Source organism: Rhinatrema bivittatum, chromosome 1 (genome assembly GCF_901001135.1).
Source record: "Rhinatrema bivittatum chromosome 1, aRhiBiv1.1, whole genome shotgun sequence".
Taxonomy (NCBI): Eukaryota; Metazoa; Chordata; class Amphibia; order Gymnophiona; family Rhinatrematidae; genus Rhinatrema; species Rhinatrema bivittatum.
The window spans coordinates 312,104,053-312,121,006 of record NC_042615.1 but is presented as its reverse complement, the minus strand read 5'-3'; the positions used below and the strand labels follow the sequence as shown (position 1 = coordinate 312,121,006).

General features: G+C 44.3%; 1 protein-coding gene across 2 annotated transcripts in view; it reads right to left on the bottom strand.

Moving 5' to 3' along the window:
• The window catches only part of TSPAN5 (tetraspanin 5), a 187,348-nt gene that overhangs the window by 10,902 nt on the left and 159,492 nt on the right, over positions 1–16,954 (bottom strand). For both annotated transcript variants that reach the window (XM_029597433.1, XM_029597439.1), the window contains exon 4: positions 1,809–1,979. In XM_029597433.1, the coding sequence (XP_029453293.1) occupies positions 1,809–1,979 (171 nt within the window). The remainder of the gene's footprint in view (positions 1–1,808; positions 1,980–16,954) is intronic.

Below are 16,954 nucleotides of genomic sequence, written 5' to 3'. Positions count from 1 at the left end.
ATATGCAAAACTGTATGCAGAGCACACACCACTGCTTATATGGCAGCAGGTAACTCCTCACACCATCATCATCATCATCACCACAACAGTCCTCTTAACCTGACAGAACGGTTTACCTGCGAGGAAGAAGAATGAGCAGGAAAGGCAGCACTCGGACATAAAAAAAAAATGTCTTATTGTGGTGATACAGCAGGAAAGTCAAATTTACCCTTTTCTTTAGAGCAAAATACCATTTAGATGGCCGGTCTGCGACAGTCTTTGTGAAACTCCGCTGATCACACCTTTATTTCTGTTACGCACACAGGGATCTCCTCGTCGCTCTCCTTTCCCTTTCCAGAGCAGCCGAAATACGCAAGATGACATCCCACAAGGGGAACGTTTTTTCAGTTACAGACAAATTGAACTCATAACGATTTGGTTGGGAAGTTTGGGTTTTGCTGTTTGCCTCAGGAACAGTTTCTTCCTTTTCGGTTAAACGCTTCATTTGCTTGTCAGCAGCTTAGGCTCTCTTCCCTACTTTGGCTGTTATTAGAATTAGATGAAGTGGCTGGCTTACCTTGCATTCTACCTCTCACATCCTGTTCAAGAGGTTTCAATTCTTGATATTATAGAACATTCTATGATATTCTAAACTTTGGTATCAACATTAAAACATACTGAAGCCAACAACTTACAAAACATACAATGGATACCTTATTCGACTAAATTTAGCCGGATAAGTTATCAGGGATATTCGGTGGGATAAACGACCCACTGAATATCCTCGAATGAAGTTATCCAGGTAAACTTACCCGGAAAAACTTTGAAACCTAATCGGCTACATTTGGAAATCACTGGGTATAGGCATTAAAGTTATCCAGGTACCAGTTAAGTGCCGAGCAAGGTTAAAAAAATAAGAAGAATCACACTCGAGCAGGCCTAGCAGCCCGATCCCCCAGCCTCACTTGCGTGTGCCCAAAATAGGGACCTGCCAGCACGATCCCCCCTCCCACATTCCAAAAACCATACATGCTGAAAGCGAGGGGGCCGCCGTGCTGCCTCTCCCCCTGCCCGGTTTTAGCCACACAGACTTATATCTCTGGCCAGAGGTAACCCTCTGTGGCGCCTGGGTCTGCGCTACACTCGCATCACTATCCCAGGTGCTGCAGAGAGCTTGAGGGTGCTGGGTAGGGTGGGAGCGTTACAGCTGAGGTGCCAGCAAGGAGGGAGGGAGGGTGGGAGAGAGGAGGCGAAAAGAGGTAAGACTATATCTGGCTGAATCACGGGAGGGGCAGTGTGGCGATCCCTCGCTTTTGATATCTAAATTATCCGGGGAGCCTTGAGGGAAGGGAAGGGAAGGGTAAGATCAGGCTGGCAGGGCCTATATTTGGCAGATGTGGATTGGGTCCTGCTCGAGTGTAATATATGTTTGTATTTCTACCCTGCATTGCACATAACTGCCTGTATTCTTAATAATATCATCGGCGAAGGTTAAAGTTATTCTGCTACTTTTACCATACGCTCAGCCATGTCGAGTCAGCTGGATAACTTATTTGGCTAACTCACCTCTGCTCCAAAACAACCCTCCCCAAAACGCCCCTTACTTATTTGGCTAAAATGTAACATGACAAGGGCTATGGACTTGGCATTTTGCCGGATGTCTTCCATGTTATCTGGCTTAGTGACTTGGAATATTGACCTCACTCCTAGAAAACACAAGTATCAGAAGGAAAGAAGGGAGAAGAAGAAAAGAAACACACATTTCCTCAAGGAATAAAGGATTCTTCCCATGCCCTGACAAAACCGGCCAACCGCGTATTTCAACTTACGTATTCCTGTGTGAAGTCAATAAGGTTTTGTAAATCAATGTCATCTCTGTATGCTCTGATGTTGCTGTTAATGAAGAAATACAGCTGATCCTTGATCCAGTCTTTAAAGACAAATGCCAGCACCCCAGCCGTGAGCTCCAAGAAGAAAATAATCCCCAAAAACACGGAAAACTGAAAAGCAGAAACAAAAGGGTTCTTGCTATGGAAAGCAGTATTTTTGCATGGTTGAATATTTGGTTAAGTTGAAGGAAAGACCTGAGGTCCATCGAGCACAACCTTCTTTGGACTGCCTGACAGATCTCTCTATGTGGTGACCCAGGAGGAGACCTTAACATACACTCAATGCAATTTTAGCCAATTCTCCAACAGTGCTGAAACACCACAGTGAACCCTAATAAGGCCACCAGCCCAAGTAATAGGGATCAGACCTTTGCCCTAGAGTGTGGCTACACTGAACCGTCCTGGTCCTATTTTCTTTTATAGGAATTTAGTATTGTAACCACGACCATTATTTCAGCATTCTGAGTGTACAGGAATGCAGCTGGAGTCCTCTAAACACTACTGGGGCCCAAAAAGATGGCAGAAATCTATTACTGTGGAAAAACAGATGGATCTGGAGGGGCATTTTTTAGGCCTCTCTCTGTGGGAAGCTTGCAAACAACACAGCTACCATGGCGTCTAACAGGGCAGAATCGCAAAATCTGCAGGGCTTTAGTTCAGTCCTGGATGTCAGAGTCAGGAACAGAGGGGAAGGAGAATCTCAGTACTAGAGACAGCAACATCTGAGCTACTGTTACTAAGTTCCCTCATTCAAAGCCACCATATATCAGCTTGGGAATAAGCAAGGAAGCATCTGCCCAGCGGCATATACATGTAACAAAGAATACACCTCTAGTGTGTTAGCCATAAATTAGATTTAGGTGAAAGGTCACAGAAATACTGGCAAAAAATTTTTTTCCCCCTGTCTGCAAGCTTTCATCTGCTAGAGGGCAGCATACTCTGAGATGATCCTGCCAATGCCCAATCAATATCAGATCCATGTAGTGATATCACCAGAAATGGGGGTAGCTAATATGCTAGCCATATTTGGAAACATAGGGCCCGATTTTAAAAAGCACTTACACCCTTAGGGGTAGATTTTTAAAGTTATGCGCGGGCGTAGATTTGTTTGCGCAACCTGGCGCGAACAAATCTACGCCCGATTTTATAACATGCGCGCATGTTATAAAATCCAGGGTCAGCGTGCACAGTGGGGTGCACAATTGTGCAACCTGTGCACGTGGAGCTAAGCAGCCTGCCTCGGAGGGAACTTTTTTTCCGCCCCCCCCCCCCACCTTCCCCTACCCAACCCACCCCCAGCCCTAACTAAATCCCCCCCCTACCTTTGTTCAGAAAGTTATGCCTGCCTGAGGCAGGTGTAACTTGTGCGCGCCAGTCGGCTGCCAGCGCGCCATTCCCCGGCCCGGGGGCTGGTTTGGAGGCATCGGCCACGCCCCGGGACGCCCCCGGGCTGGCACCACGCCCACAGAACACCCCCAAATGCCGCACCGACCCAGACATGCACCCCGGGGCTTTGCGCGCGCCGCGGCCTATGCAACATAGGCGCGCCGGCGCGCAGGGCTTTTAAAATCTGCCCCTTAAAATTGGGTTTTACACATGTAAATGAACTTTACCCATGTAAGTGGGCTTTTGAAAATTGCTATAATAGTAGTTACATTTACATGTGTAACTCCTTTGAAAATTACCTCCATAAAATAATAAGCAGATAATACGTAAATTTGTGATTTACCTCCTTCATAAAGATTTTGGCTTACTTTTTCTCTCTCTCTCTCTCTCATGTGCTCTGCTTTGCAATATAAACTGTCACATTTGCTGTAACATATTGCCATAAATGACTAGTTCCTGATAATACAGACACTGATTATTCTATTCTCCTTGAGATATAAGAGTGAGAAGGCCGCCCTACATGATAGAACCATAGGATGTACAACTTACATCAAGCACAGAATTCAGCTGTATTTTTTTTTTTGTATTTTTTTTTTCAAATTTACTTGAATTTGGTTCAGCCGTGCCATTGGTAGCCTACAGTGATTTACGTTCAAGTGCAGCAGATATTGACCTGTTCCCAAAGGGTTTACAAATCTAAGTTTGTACCTGGAGCAATGGAGGGTGAAGGGACTTGGTCCAAGAAAACAAACCGGTAGCCGATCCAAGATGGCTGTCAGCAATGAAACACGTGGATGGATTGGTGTAAACAAGATTTTTATTGTTTACACCGATCCATCCACGTGTTTCATGGGTGAAGGGACTTGCCCAAGGTCACAAGGTGCACCAGCATGCCGCTTTTGCTAGTTCTCATCCTGCTGCTCTAACCACTAGGATGGTCCTCTACTCCCGTACATGCTCAGATTATCTGTGATTGCTTACAGGTTGATACAAAACAAGTTTATTAAACATAGGGATGCTCAATCCTAACTAGAAGCAGGAGGCAGACCTCTTGAAGTACTTCCAGTCCTGGATTTTTTTATAATTCTCTTACCTATTCTGACCACAGGTAAGTCACAAGGCCAAAACCATTCCAGAATAAAACCTATTGTTTCCCTTTCAAAATTAAAAAAAAAAAAAAAAGTTTTCTAGAGAATTTAGTGGTGGTGAAAGGTGTTCAGATACCATCACTGGAAATTAAAGTCCTCTATTAATCCAAAGGGGAGTGTGACAGTACCAGCAGTTTGCACATTGAGAAGCAGCCTAAGGATATAGCGCAGGCTGTAGGTATATATAAGACATTGTCAAAGGGAGTAAGCCTAAGACAGAGGCTTTGGGGAACTGTAGTCTAAAGCAGAATCAGGACCCTGTCCAGCAGGAAACAGAGTGAGGTGCAGTTGGCCTGCCAGGGTAGCAGAGGGCACTGCAAGGAAGAAAAGGAAAAACAGAAAGGAAGCGAGGTCATTAGAGACAAAAGCTTTTTGGGTAATGCAGATCCAAAAAGCTAGAAAGACTAGGGGGCACTCCATGAAGTTAGCATGGGGCACATTTAAAACTAATCAGAGAAAGTTCTTTTTCACTCAACGCACAATTAAACTCTGGAATTTGTTGCCAGAGGATGTGGTTAGTGCTGTTAGTGTAGCTGTGTTTAAAAAAGGATTGGATAAGTTCTTGGAGGAGAAGTCCATTATCTGCTATTAATTAAGCTGACTTAGAAAATAGTCACTGCTATTACTAGCAACGGTAACATGGAATAGACTTAGGTTTTGGGTACTTGCCAGGTTCTTATGGCCTGGATTGGCCACTGTTGGAAACAGGATGCTGGGCTTGATGGACCCTTGGTCTGACCCAGTATGGCATGTTCTTATGTTCTTAAGGGCACAGGAACCATGGAGACAGGTGTAGCCAATTTGGGCATGGTTTAAGTTATAAGAAAAGTCCTCAGAAAGCCTGGAGGTGAGGAATTTCTATATAAAACTGGTCATTATGAAATTCCTTATCAGGCCCAAACTCTTAGCTCTGTATTACACTCTCTGAATTTGTACAAAGATACTTTTAAAAACAAGAACCAGAAACAGGTTGCAATCCTACTTCCTTTATTTCTCATCAGATGCATGCAGTCTGATTAAAAAAAAAAAAAGTTTACCATCAAAATCAGGCAGCTGCTCTGAGCCAGTGTTGCAGTTTTAATTCTTATGTATGTACAGATCATGATAATAGTTCAGCTGGCAGTAATCATTAACTCCTAATACCTACGCATAAGCTTACATGTTGCCTACACGATCTTACAGTCAACTTTAAGGATTGCTATTTATGGTAATACCCAGGATACAAAAGATTATATATTAATTTATCCCAGCATGCTCTAGCTATACGTCATCTTTGGTTCACCTGCCTTATGTTCATAAATGAGGAAGTTAATTTTCCTAACTGCGTATCCAGGGCCTTGTCAGCCACAATGCATTAATACAGGAGGGATTCTAACCAGAGAATCCCTCTAGGTTGCTGCTGTATGTTAGCTTGCTCTTCAGCTTACTTTGTCACGTGCTCTGCCTTAAGCTGCACTGCCCAACTAAACAGCGCAGTCTCAAACCTTATGACAACTGTCTGCACAGCTAGAAAAGGAATTCAAAGCTGCAAACCCTGAAATTTTCGACCGAAGGAGGCCACCAACGAGCAAAGGGACAAGGAGCTGGCAGTAGGTGTTTTCCCGAGGGAGGGAAATGACTAGAGAAGTCAGAGCCGGTCAAAAGGAGACCGTGGTAAGCTGAGAGCTTAACACTCCAGATGGGTACAGTCCAGAAAGGAGCCTGGGAAATCCACGGCTTAAAGGCCAGACTTAGAAAGCCTCACAGGCTGCAGGCTTGGAAGGGATTTTAAGCTGCTGTGAAGTGCTCTCTGCCTTCCTGTATACAGATGTTTGCTTTATGCACATGCAGTACTGCTGTCTCAAGAAAGTAACTGTGTTGGAAGAAGAATAAACGATAATTGTTTCTGCAAGTTTGTCTCGTCGCTTGAATGGTTTGGGGGCTTAGCTGAGTGTATAAAGTGGAAAAAAAGTGGGGGCTGGAGGGCCAGAGCCACCAATAGTCAAACAAATTTTGGTGTTTCTAATTCCTTCCTTTCTTTTCTTTATGAACGATTGTTGCTACATTCAAACTAAATATAGTAACATAGTAATGTGGAAGGATGAATACCAAACTGGCCCTTCCAGTCTGCCCAGCATGGAATTAGGACTGTAAGTGCTGTTCTGCGCAGGTTACCTCCATGCTTGAATTTTAAGTATGAGACATTACAAGGAAGTCCACATTTTGGACTAGCATACAGCTGGGAAGAGCTGCTCAGTAAGAAATTTGCAGCATCACTAGTTTCTGACCAATCACAGGGCCTTCGACAGCAATATAATGACAAATGACGGTTAAAAAAAATGCTTTACAACACAGATATTAATTCATGCAGAAGCACAAGAGAATTCGGATGAATGTTGTTTTCAAAATGCCCCCATGCACACTGCATTACTTTACCATGACTTAAAGTAATTATGAAGAGCAACACAGGAATAAATTAAAATGATTTGCCACATAACTGTGGCGCCCTCCAGCAACTGAGCACATATGAGCCCTCTCTTCTGGCAAACTGGGAGGGGTGCAAGAGATTACACCCAAGAGTAAAGTCTGAAAGGCAAAATAGAAGTCGAATAAATAAATAGAGCTCCCTAGGACAGAGCCAAATGTCCTCTATGTTAGTCCAAATATTTTTTTTTTACAGCACAAGATAAAAATATTGTCCTGGTTTTTTAAAATTTGTCTCAGGGCTTCACAAACTTTTAACTAATGTGATTCCTGTGAGGATGGGGTCCCCCTTTTGGTTTTGTCTCCTTGGATTGGGTCCTCTGTTAGCCTTAGGGCAACGAGGGACCTAAGCTCCTCTGGCCTGAATAACATTAGCTGCTAGTCCTCCGGGTGGGGTCTGCTTCCTCTCCGTCTTTATGAGATTCCACTTCAGAAGAGTCTACACCGGGGTGAAAGTATCCCTGCACTTCCTCCCTAACTGGTCCCCTTCACTGGGGGGGGGAGGAAGGATTTTTGGTCGCCTGTCTCTGGGTTGTGGCACCTTGTTCAGACGCTGTCAACGAGTGCTGGGAGCGTCTCTCTGCTATGTTTCCCTGCTCAAACACCACAGGATATGCGGCTGAAGGCAAGATGTATTTATTTATTTATTTTTAATTTTTATATACCGGTGTTCCTGTATAACATACAAATCACATCAGTTTACATTGAAACAGAGAAAAGAAATGCTTCTCCGAGGGACCCGAAATGCCTCCCCCTCTTCTAGTGCAGCTTCTACTTCAGCGCAATCCCAATTTTTGCAAAAAAGAATCTGCGACGCTTGGAATGCGTCAGACTCCACAATTTAAACATTTTCTCCCTCTCTCTCCATATTTTCACTTGTCAAGGTGCTGCGGAGGCGCTAGGGGCCAGGGTCTGTGCTTAGGGCCCTGCTGCCACCTGTCCTCTGCATTTGTTGCTCACGACTCCATTATTCCGCTGTGCCTTCTTCTGTTTTTTTTAAGGATATAGTACTCTTTATTCAAGCGGGAAATGCAGGCCTGATTGCCCTAGGAAAGGAAGATCGGCCCCCTTCTTAGGACTATTGTCTTAAAGATGGTTCCCTGGCCCAGCTCTGGCTGTGGGGAAAACCATTGACCATGCATCCTTGACTTTCTCCTCCTTCCTGCTCGATCAGATCCCTCCTACCATCTGCTGGAGGCAGAGAACTACTGACGCCTTTCCTGCTGTGCCAGATCTTGCACTCTGCCTCTATCTGCTGATAGGGGGTACACTGCACCACTTGTCTGGACTGGTTTGGCAGGATGAAGAGGAAAGGTGGATGACAACTGGTAGGAAGAAAGGACAGACTAATGACAGGGGAAATTATCATCATCTTCGGTAGGTTCAGTGGTGGGAAGAGAGAGAGAGAGAGAAGTAGTGGCAATCTCCACCGGCCCATGCACGCTCATATCTCGCCTCCCCTCATGGCTGGTTGCAAGCCTGAGAGCGTACTGCAAGCGACAGCAGCATTAGCATTGAAAGGCAGCATGAGCTCCTGCAAGTTGTCCTGCAGCGGTCCTGATCCTTCCTTGTGCAGGGCTTCCTATCATCCCAAGAAACTCATGCAAAGGGCAGTGCCACTGCAGTGCCTGTGAAAGCAGGGTTTCCTATCACCCCAAGAAACTCATGCAAAGAGCAGTGCCACTGCAGTGCCTGTGAAAGCAGGGCTTCCCCTATCACCCCAAGAAACTCATGCAAAGGGCAGTGCCACTGCAGTGCCTGTGAAAGCAGGGCTTCCCCTATCACCCCAAGAAACTCATGCAAAGGGCAGTGCCACTGCAGTGCCTGTGAAAGCATGCTGGCTCACAGGCCCCATGCTGACTTCCAGTACTAATGCCGCTGCTCCTGGCACCTGTTGCCATGCAGCACCTATAAAACCATCAGCTGGGGTCCAGGCTCAATTTGAGAAGTCCTGATTTATCTTTTTTTTTTAATTGTTTTTATATTTGTGGAACGTCAACTCTCATTCTCAATAAGGGCAATGGCACTCCCTCCACTCAGGTCCTCTGCCGGAATGCTCTTGGCTGGGCCCAGGAGGATGGACCTGCCAGTTTCAGAAATCACGCCGGTTAAGTGCTCTTACTTTAACAGCAGCAGTTGGGGCGTGGGGGGGGGGGGTGTATGTTTTTTGGAAAACTCACATGAATTGCTTGGTATCCACATTACCTTTGTGCTGTTTTAAGGCATTTTCTATCCCGCAGAAGCTAAGTTCACCCTGTAACCGCCCTTTTGAATTCTTTGGTTTGACCTGCAATCACAGCCACATTGGGAAGCTCTTCCATGTCACAGGATGAGAGCTCTCCTGGAGGAGATCATGAACTCTAATTGTTCTTAAGTGTCAGGTGTGTTAACCTGAAACAAGAGGTTCACCCTGTGCCCCAAAACATGTCTTGATGAATAAAGAGACCCTTGCCCTGTTTTTAGATTTTCAGAAGCAAGATGTACTGTACAGCTTTTTACTCAGGTTTAGTTGCATTTAACATGTCAAGAACAGATTTCACTAAAATTCTGGATCCTTGTTATAAAATAAAACAGACAGAAAAACTAATGTATACTACAGTGATTAGGAAAGCATGTTAATATGTGGAAGAAAATTATCCTCTTGGACATATGTTTATGCCAGTGTATGTGTATGCGTTTGACAATTATAATTGGCTACATCCAAATGTTGTTTATACCTAGAAGAAAGGAAAGAATAGTTATTTATACATATATAAGAAAGGAAAGTTTTTTTCTTTTTTTAAAGAAAGGGTGCAGTGAACTAGGTTTGAGAACCGCTGAGCTTTGTGAATGTACACAGGGGACGGTTATACGATTTGAAGAACTCAGGTCACATTCAACTTCTATTCTTGATTTCTAGTTCTAAAAAAAGGCTGCCAGTGCATGTATTATCGGGTTGGCAATGCTCCGGGTAGCTCCAGTAGTCTAACTCCTGGCTCCAGGCTGGCTCTGGAGCCCAGAGAGAACCTCAGCTCCAGATATCCATGCTCTCGCTCTGGGTTGCTTTTACCAGGCTTCAACTCTGAAGCCATGGAAACAAATGTGTAAATAAAAAAAATGCATGATAGTATAAACAGCTTAATAACATTTTCTAGCTAATGCTACTGAATAATATTGCAAGATAATTATGCATTTCATTGAAAAAAAGATACTTAAAAGCTCTTCATTAAACCTGAATTATTTTATTTGTATATCTAACAAGTCAGCAACTATGGCATAATAAATAGGGATGGGAAAGTAATATAACTTTTTAAGTTTTTTTACAACATTAATATATATATAATCAAGTATTCTTAAACACAGGAAAAACACAAATTAGCGATAGCCAAGAATAAAAAAAAAAAAAGAGTAGGAAATAAGAGGACATTTTAATGTGTCCCCAAATAAAAAGACTCCAATAACACTAATCAAAGAAAAAAAAAGATAAAGACCCATAAGCAAGGAGTCATTAAACTATATCCTTAATGAGAGTGTAAAGACGATAAGAGAATAAAGAGAAGGCCCACTCTGCCTTTGACACCTAATCACATCATTCAAAAAAAGGAGACAATTGAGAAGGTTCAAAGAGCCCATAAGAAACATTGTGATATTTAACATAGCTCTTGCGCAAGGAAACCACAATTTGAAAACGGCGCCCAACTGTAGCACGCCTAGCTTACCCCTCCTCTGAGTGGCCTTGGACACATCTGGGAAAATCCTGACTTTACAGTTCAAAAACTGCTCTTCACGACATCCAAAACATAACCTCAAAAGCCAGTCCCTATCTGGTCCAAGACCAAAGTCACGATCATAGTTGACAAAGATACCAATGTATCATCTGATGTTTCCAGGAGAGCTATAATAATCAGACTGTCTTCAGAAACTGTAGCAGATCTCTCTGCCCCATCTTCAGGTTCTTTTGTAGCCCGCACTGGACCTGAATGTAATCCACTTTTAAGTGTTTGAAAAGTGGAATATAAATAAATTGGACTAGATTAAATTGGATAAAAAGCTCTGGAGACAGGAGACTATCAATATTGTACAGGGACTATCAATACTGCCACCACAAAAACACAAGCATTCCAAAGTGAATACAGACTTCAATTTGGGAAACTTTACAAAACATTTTGCCTTCTAATCAAATTCTCCAAGTTCTTAGTTGTTGACCAGAAATGTAGATTATCCTTAATAAGCTATTCTTGTACCCTAACCATATTTTCAATGCAGGTTTCAGCCAGGTTCACTTGTTCAGTTAACTCTTCCAACTTGACTTCTTGCATTTTAAAAGTTGTTTTCAAGAATCTTAGTTTTATCAATTACCATAGACATGTGGGTAGTAAGGGACTTACCCAAATTAAAAATCGCCTTCCAGATTTCTTCCATGGAGAATGCTGAAGTTCTCTCTCACTGGCAAATACGCTGAGGGATCTTGAAAGCCAACCGCTGTACCCAGGGGAGCAGAAACTTATCCCATCTGCTTCACTTCTAAAGTTCCAAACACCACCAAATTCTCCCTGGATCCCTCGTTACCCAGGGAGCTGGAACAATCCCCAACATGCCCTTCATCTGCTGCACTCCCCTGCAGGCAATAACCGCCCTCTGAGGTCATCAGCCAGCGCCACAGTTGCTGATGCACGCAAAGGAGGGAGATTTCCTGTGGGGGTCCCTCAGCAGCTCTCGCAGGTTGGGGCTGAGCAGAACACTTCGATTTGGGGAAGTCAGGGGCTCCACTGCCCCTTCCTCTCCTGCGTTTTCCAGCAATCGTTGATCACGGATGGCGTATGTATGCAAAGGAGTCCATTGGCTCCAAAGGAGAAGGGATAGTTGGGACAGCAGGTTAAGTCCTTAACCATTATAACCAAGGAGAAAAAAAAATCTGAGGAAAGATTTGGATCTGTCTCCTGCTGAAGTGCCATCTTGGCTTCCTGTATTTCTATTTTAAACAATTAACATGGCACAGAAACTACATTTGTATGACATTAATTGCTAAATTACATTAACAAATTTGTTTCTGTTTTTTTGTCCCTCGTTAAACTACTTTTTCTCAATAGGTACAAAACTTAGATTGTAAGCCCTCTGGGGATAGGGAAATACCTACAGTACCTGAATGTAATCCACTTTGAAGTGCTGAAAAAAAAGTGTGAAAAGTAGAATAAAAATCTAAAAAATAAATAAATAAATAGAAATCCCCCCCTTGTTCACTGCATACTCAAGGATAAGTTGTGGTTTATCAAAATGATTTTCTCAACATTTGCAGAATTCAGTCTTGTTCTGTGATTGGTGATTAAGTCTCCTGCCCTAGAGAACAATCTTTTACTTTCTACAGATGTTGCTGGCACACAAAAGAAACGATGAGCCAGTTGTGTTAAGAAAGGCAGTGAATCTTTGCATCTTTTTCAAAAAGCTATAAAAGACAGTAGACTCCCTCTTCTTTGCTCCATTCGCCTTTAGCTTACAGTGCAAACAATAGGAGGCTATCAGAGAAGTCATGGATACTTGCAGATGTATGTGCTCTCTTGGCTGGAAATGTCACTGGGATATTATTTTCACTAAGTGCACAAAGAGCAACACACAAACCTTTCCTCACAGCTTCCTTTTGCTCAGTGTCAAAAAGATGATGTTTAAAACCTGGATCTAGAAAGGTAGATATTTGACCCTCCATATCATTCTCAAAGCTCAACAGACTTGTTGAGATTTGACTCAAAAGACAGTCAATTCATTTTTAGGCCAGACTCAGATTTAGTGTCAGGATTTCCAAGAGCTCTGCAAATTCCTGCTACTGCAGGGGCGATGAGAAATGCAGTTGGATACTTTGCACCAGACAGAGTTGTGGTGGCTTCTTGAGCATTTCTCTCTCACACACACACACAATTTCACAATTGTTCTGCCTCTTGGACCACTTTTTCAATCATTGTCAAGCTTGAATTCCATCTTGTAACACAGTCTCTTGGAATTTTATTTCGTTCAGATTCAATTTCAGCCTGGGTCACTTTAACATGCCAAACATTTGGCGACTTCTTAAAAATGGAGTGTAGCAGCTCCAAGTTCTGGAGCCCTGCTTTATTCTGATTCCAGCTTCCCTCCGGCTCCAGCCCCAGAGCATAGCTAAACAAACTGACCAGCACCGCCAGGTCTTGGAGCTGGCACCAGAGCCCCAGCCATTTCTAGATGCATTAACTAAAGATTAAAATGTGGCTGTGAATGTCTAAACCAAAGTGCAGTCAGAAGACATACCAAGAGTTTTTGTGTGCGCCTGATTAAGTGCAACAGAATCAATACTCAAGATCCAAACAAAAACATACTGCAATGTCTAAATCAGCGGCTCTCAACCGGTGTGTCACGACATACCAGTGTGTCGCCAAGCACATGCAGTCTGCTGTCACACTTCCCGGTCCCCCACTGGTCCAGCTGCTCCCCTTTACCCCAGCGCGATGCAAGCTCTTCCTCCAGCTGGGCAGAACGTGGCAGGGTAGCTGGAGTCAGCGGCACTAGCAGCATGGTCTCTTTTTCCCACCCCCGCAGCCTGGAAGAAGAAGTGGTTTGCAACTGCCACGCACGCAGGAAGAAGAGACCTCGGTTATTTACAAGTGCAGGCAGCATCGGGCCAGAGCAAAGAGAGGAACAACGTCAGCCCCGCGGCTGAGGGTACACCTTTCTCAAGGCTGCGAGGGTTGGAAGAAGAGGAGGCTGCTGTTGCTGCCACCAGTTGTTCTTCGGTAGGGAGGGGAGAGTGAGTGAATGAATGAGTGGGGGAGTGAGCAACAGTGTTTGAGACAGCATATATGTAAGTGTGTGATTGAGAGCCTTTGTGTGTGAGAGACATAGCATGTGTGTGTGTAATTGAGAGCCTGTATGTGAGAGAGAGCATGTGTATGAATGATTAAGAGTCTGTGCGTATAAGAGAGAGAGAGAGCGCATGTGTGTGAGAGAAAGAGAGAGAATGTGTGTAAGTGTGTGAAAGTGTGTAAGTGTGTACATGATCTTACGATAGACAGATCCCAAAATGTTGATTCACATTATCCTCTCCCTATCAGCTTGCAAGACTTGACTGAATCAAACAACCTGAGAGAAACATGAAGAGATTCTAACCCCTTGAGTAGGGGCTACATTTATTTTACCCATAGGCAGTGTTCATACATTCAAACTGTTTCCTGTGCTCTTCTGAGATCTATGCCAAGACAATGTTCCTGTGATATACACTCCTGGGGTAATTCTATCAGGCTGTCTTATTTATTCTAAATTACTAACAGCCCCAGAGGGTCCTGTTACTGAATTTCTCTCTCTGTTGTAACTTTTTAGAAACCATATTTAGAGAACTCAATGTAAATCACCCCCCCTCCAGTTGAATACTCTTCTAATCTTTGATGAGAGGCTTTCAAAACAGTTCTGTAGCGTAATATGATTGCATATTGAAATCCTCTCCAAAACATGGGAGTTTTCTTAAATGGCATTAATTAGGTCTCTTCAAGTACATCACAAAAAAGATGACTCTAGGTCAATGTTTAAGATTCTGGATTCTTTATAGGTCTCCCAACTAGAAATGTCCCTTTGATTCCCCAGACAAAACATTATGGGGCAGATTTTCAAAGGCTACATGTGTCACAAACGCACGTATCCAGAGAAAATCTGCCCCTGTGCGCACCGAGCCTATTTTGCATACGCTCAGTGGCGCGCACAAGCCCCGGGATATGCGTATGTCCCGGGGCTTCGAAAAAGAGGCGTGAAGGGGGTGGTCTCGAGGTCTCCTTCGTTGCAGCCGGCCGGCGGAAGGCAGGCGTAAGAAATAAAATAAGATGGAGGGGGGGAGATTTAGGTTGGGCTGGGGGTAGGTTAGATAGGGGAAGGGAGAGGAAGGTGGGGGGGGGACCGAAAAAAAAGTTCCCTCCAAGGCTGCTCCAAAATCGGAGGGAACTGGGAAAGCCATTGAGGCTCCCCTAGGGCTCGGCGCACGCAAGGTGCACAAGTGTGCACCCCCTTGCGTGCCCCGAGCCCAAATTTTATAACATGCATGTGGCTGCGCGCGCATGTTATAAAATCGGGCATAGATTTGTGCGTGCCAGGTTGCACGCACAAATCTATGCCCGCGCATAAGTTTTAAAATCTGGCCCTATGAGTACAGGGATAGGCCAGTCTTGCTCCCTTCTACAACTGTTAAGGGGATGTTTCATTCTCCAATATGTGGAGTTTGGGTCAGCTCTGGCACAGTATAATGTTTACCCCAAGCTATTAACTCTGTTTTCATCATCAGAAGTCACCATACTTGCTTGGGGAGATTAATTCCTTGCTGATGACGATATCAATTTTCTGTCTTTTTTTTTTTTTTTTTTTTAATCTGGGAGTTTCTAGCTCAGTCAGACCCAGGGCTGAGATCGGGTGCCATGAGCCTCACTTCATAACTACCCAGGGATTTTTCCACTATTTACATCCCCTCCCAACTTATCTTAGTCCAGTCATTTCAGCGACTGTGCTTGGCCAGGGGTCATGCACTTTCCTGCATCCTACAGTCATTGAGTGATGACTGACTCCTTGCAAAGCACTGCCACTGCGGTATCCTCAGCCCCAGCTGGCCCACAGAGTGCAAGCCCCAAGCTGAGAATGAAATTCAGGTTCATCTGCATGGCAGTGCACAGGGCTGCTACTCAGCTACTCCCAGTGTTATCATTCTTCCTTCGACAAGAAGGCATGGATTAGCCATTATGCAAGGGTGACATCACCTGACTATGCCAACATGGTCCCAGTTCTCAGTAAGACTTTACTGAGCATGTGCGAGAGTTCTTGTATGCAAGCAATACATCATGAGCTCCACAGTCTTTCTTCTTACAAGTTATAGTAGATATGCCCCGGTTTCTCAGAATTTTTCTATTTTTTGGGGACTAGAAGATTGAGAAAGATATCGAAGAGTACAGAGAAGCTTAAGGCCAAGAAGCCTCCGGTAGGAGGTTTTAAGGCCTGCATTTGTGGGTGCAGGTTATCCATCACAGATACGTGCACAGTCTACCATTTTTTCCTGGACCACAACTCCTCCAACTGCTACAGCTGTGGTCTGATCTCCTCTAGGGTACAGATGAACCACAGTTGAAAGATGGAAACCTCAAGGAAGGTGCCAATAGGTAAGAGCCCCAAGCCTCGGCATGAGGCTGAGCAGTGGAGACATTCCTCAAGGAGCATAAGAACATAAGAAATTGCCATGCTTGGTCATACCAAGGGTCCATCAAGCCCAGCATCCTGTTTCCAACAGAGGCCAAACCAGGCCAGAAGAACCTGGCAAATACTCAAACACCAGGAAGATCCCATGCTACTGATGCCAGTATAGCAGAGGCCATTCCCTAAGTCAACTTGATTAATAGCAGTTAATGGACTTCCCCTCCAAGAACTTATCCAAACCTTTTTTTGAACCCAGCTACACTAACTGCACTAACCACATCCTCTGGCAACAAATTGCAGAGTTAATTGTGCATGGAGTGAAAAAGAATTTTCTCAGATTAGTCTTAAATGTGCTGCTTGCTAACTTCATGGAGTGCCCCTTAGTCCTTCTATTAGCCGAAGGCATCATCAGGCTCCTGGCACAACAAATCGAAGTGGGAAGCATCCCCCGCTTGATCCCATAAGCATGGGAAGAGCCCCCACTTCATGATGATAGCCTCCTGATCCACCTCAGGTCATAGGCTAAATGTGGTGCAGGAGAAGGTGCCATGAAGAGTTCCAAAATGGCATGGGAACCCTCCTTGGGGTAATCACCCTCAGAGCCAAAGAAAAGAGAGGTTCAGGGCTCCACCAGAGTGGAGACCTCAAGGATGAGGTGAGACTTAGCCTCATCAGAATAGGTGCCATCTTTGATCATGGTGTGGAGGATTCCCATGGCACTAACCTATTTTTTTTATCCCAGATCTGGGGCTGACCAAGGTGTCATCCACATTCTCAGCACAGAGCTCTTATTCTCAGGTGCAGTCAGCTCACATAACATGGCAGATCACAGAGCAGTCAGTGAGGTCATAGTGGAGCATTTTGATGCATAAGTCCAAGAATCCTGCAATGACTGGTATGGCATAGCATGAAACTACTGGTCAGTCC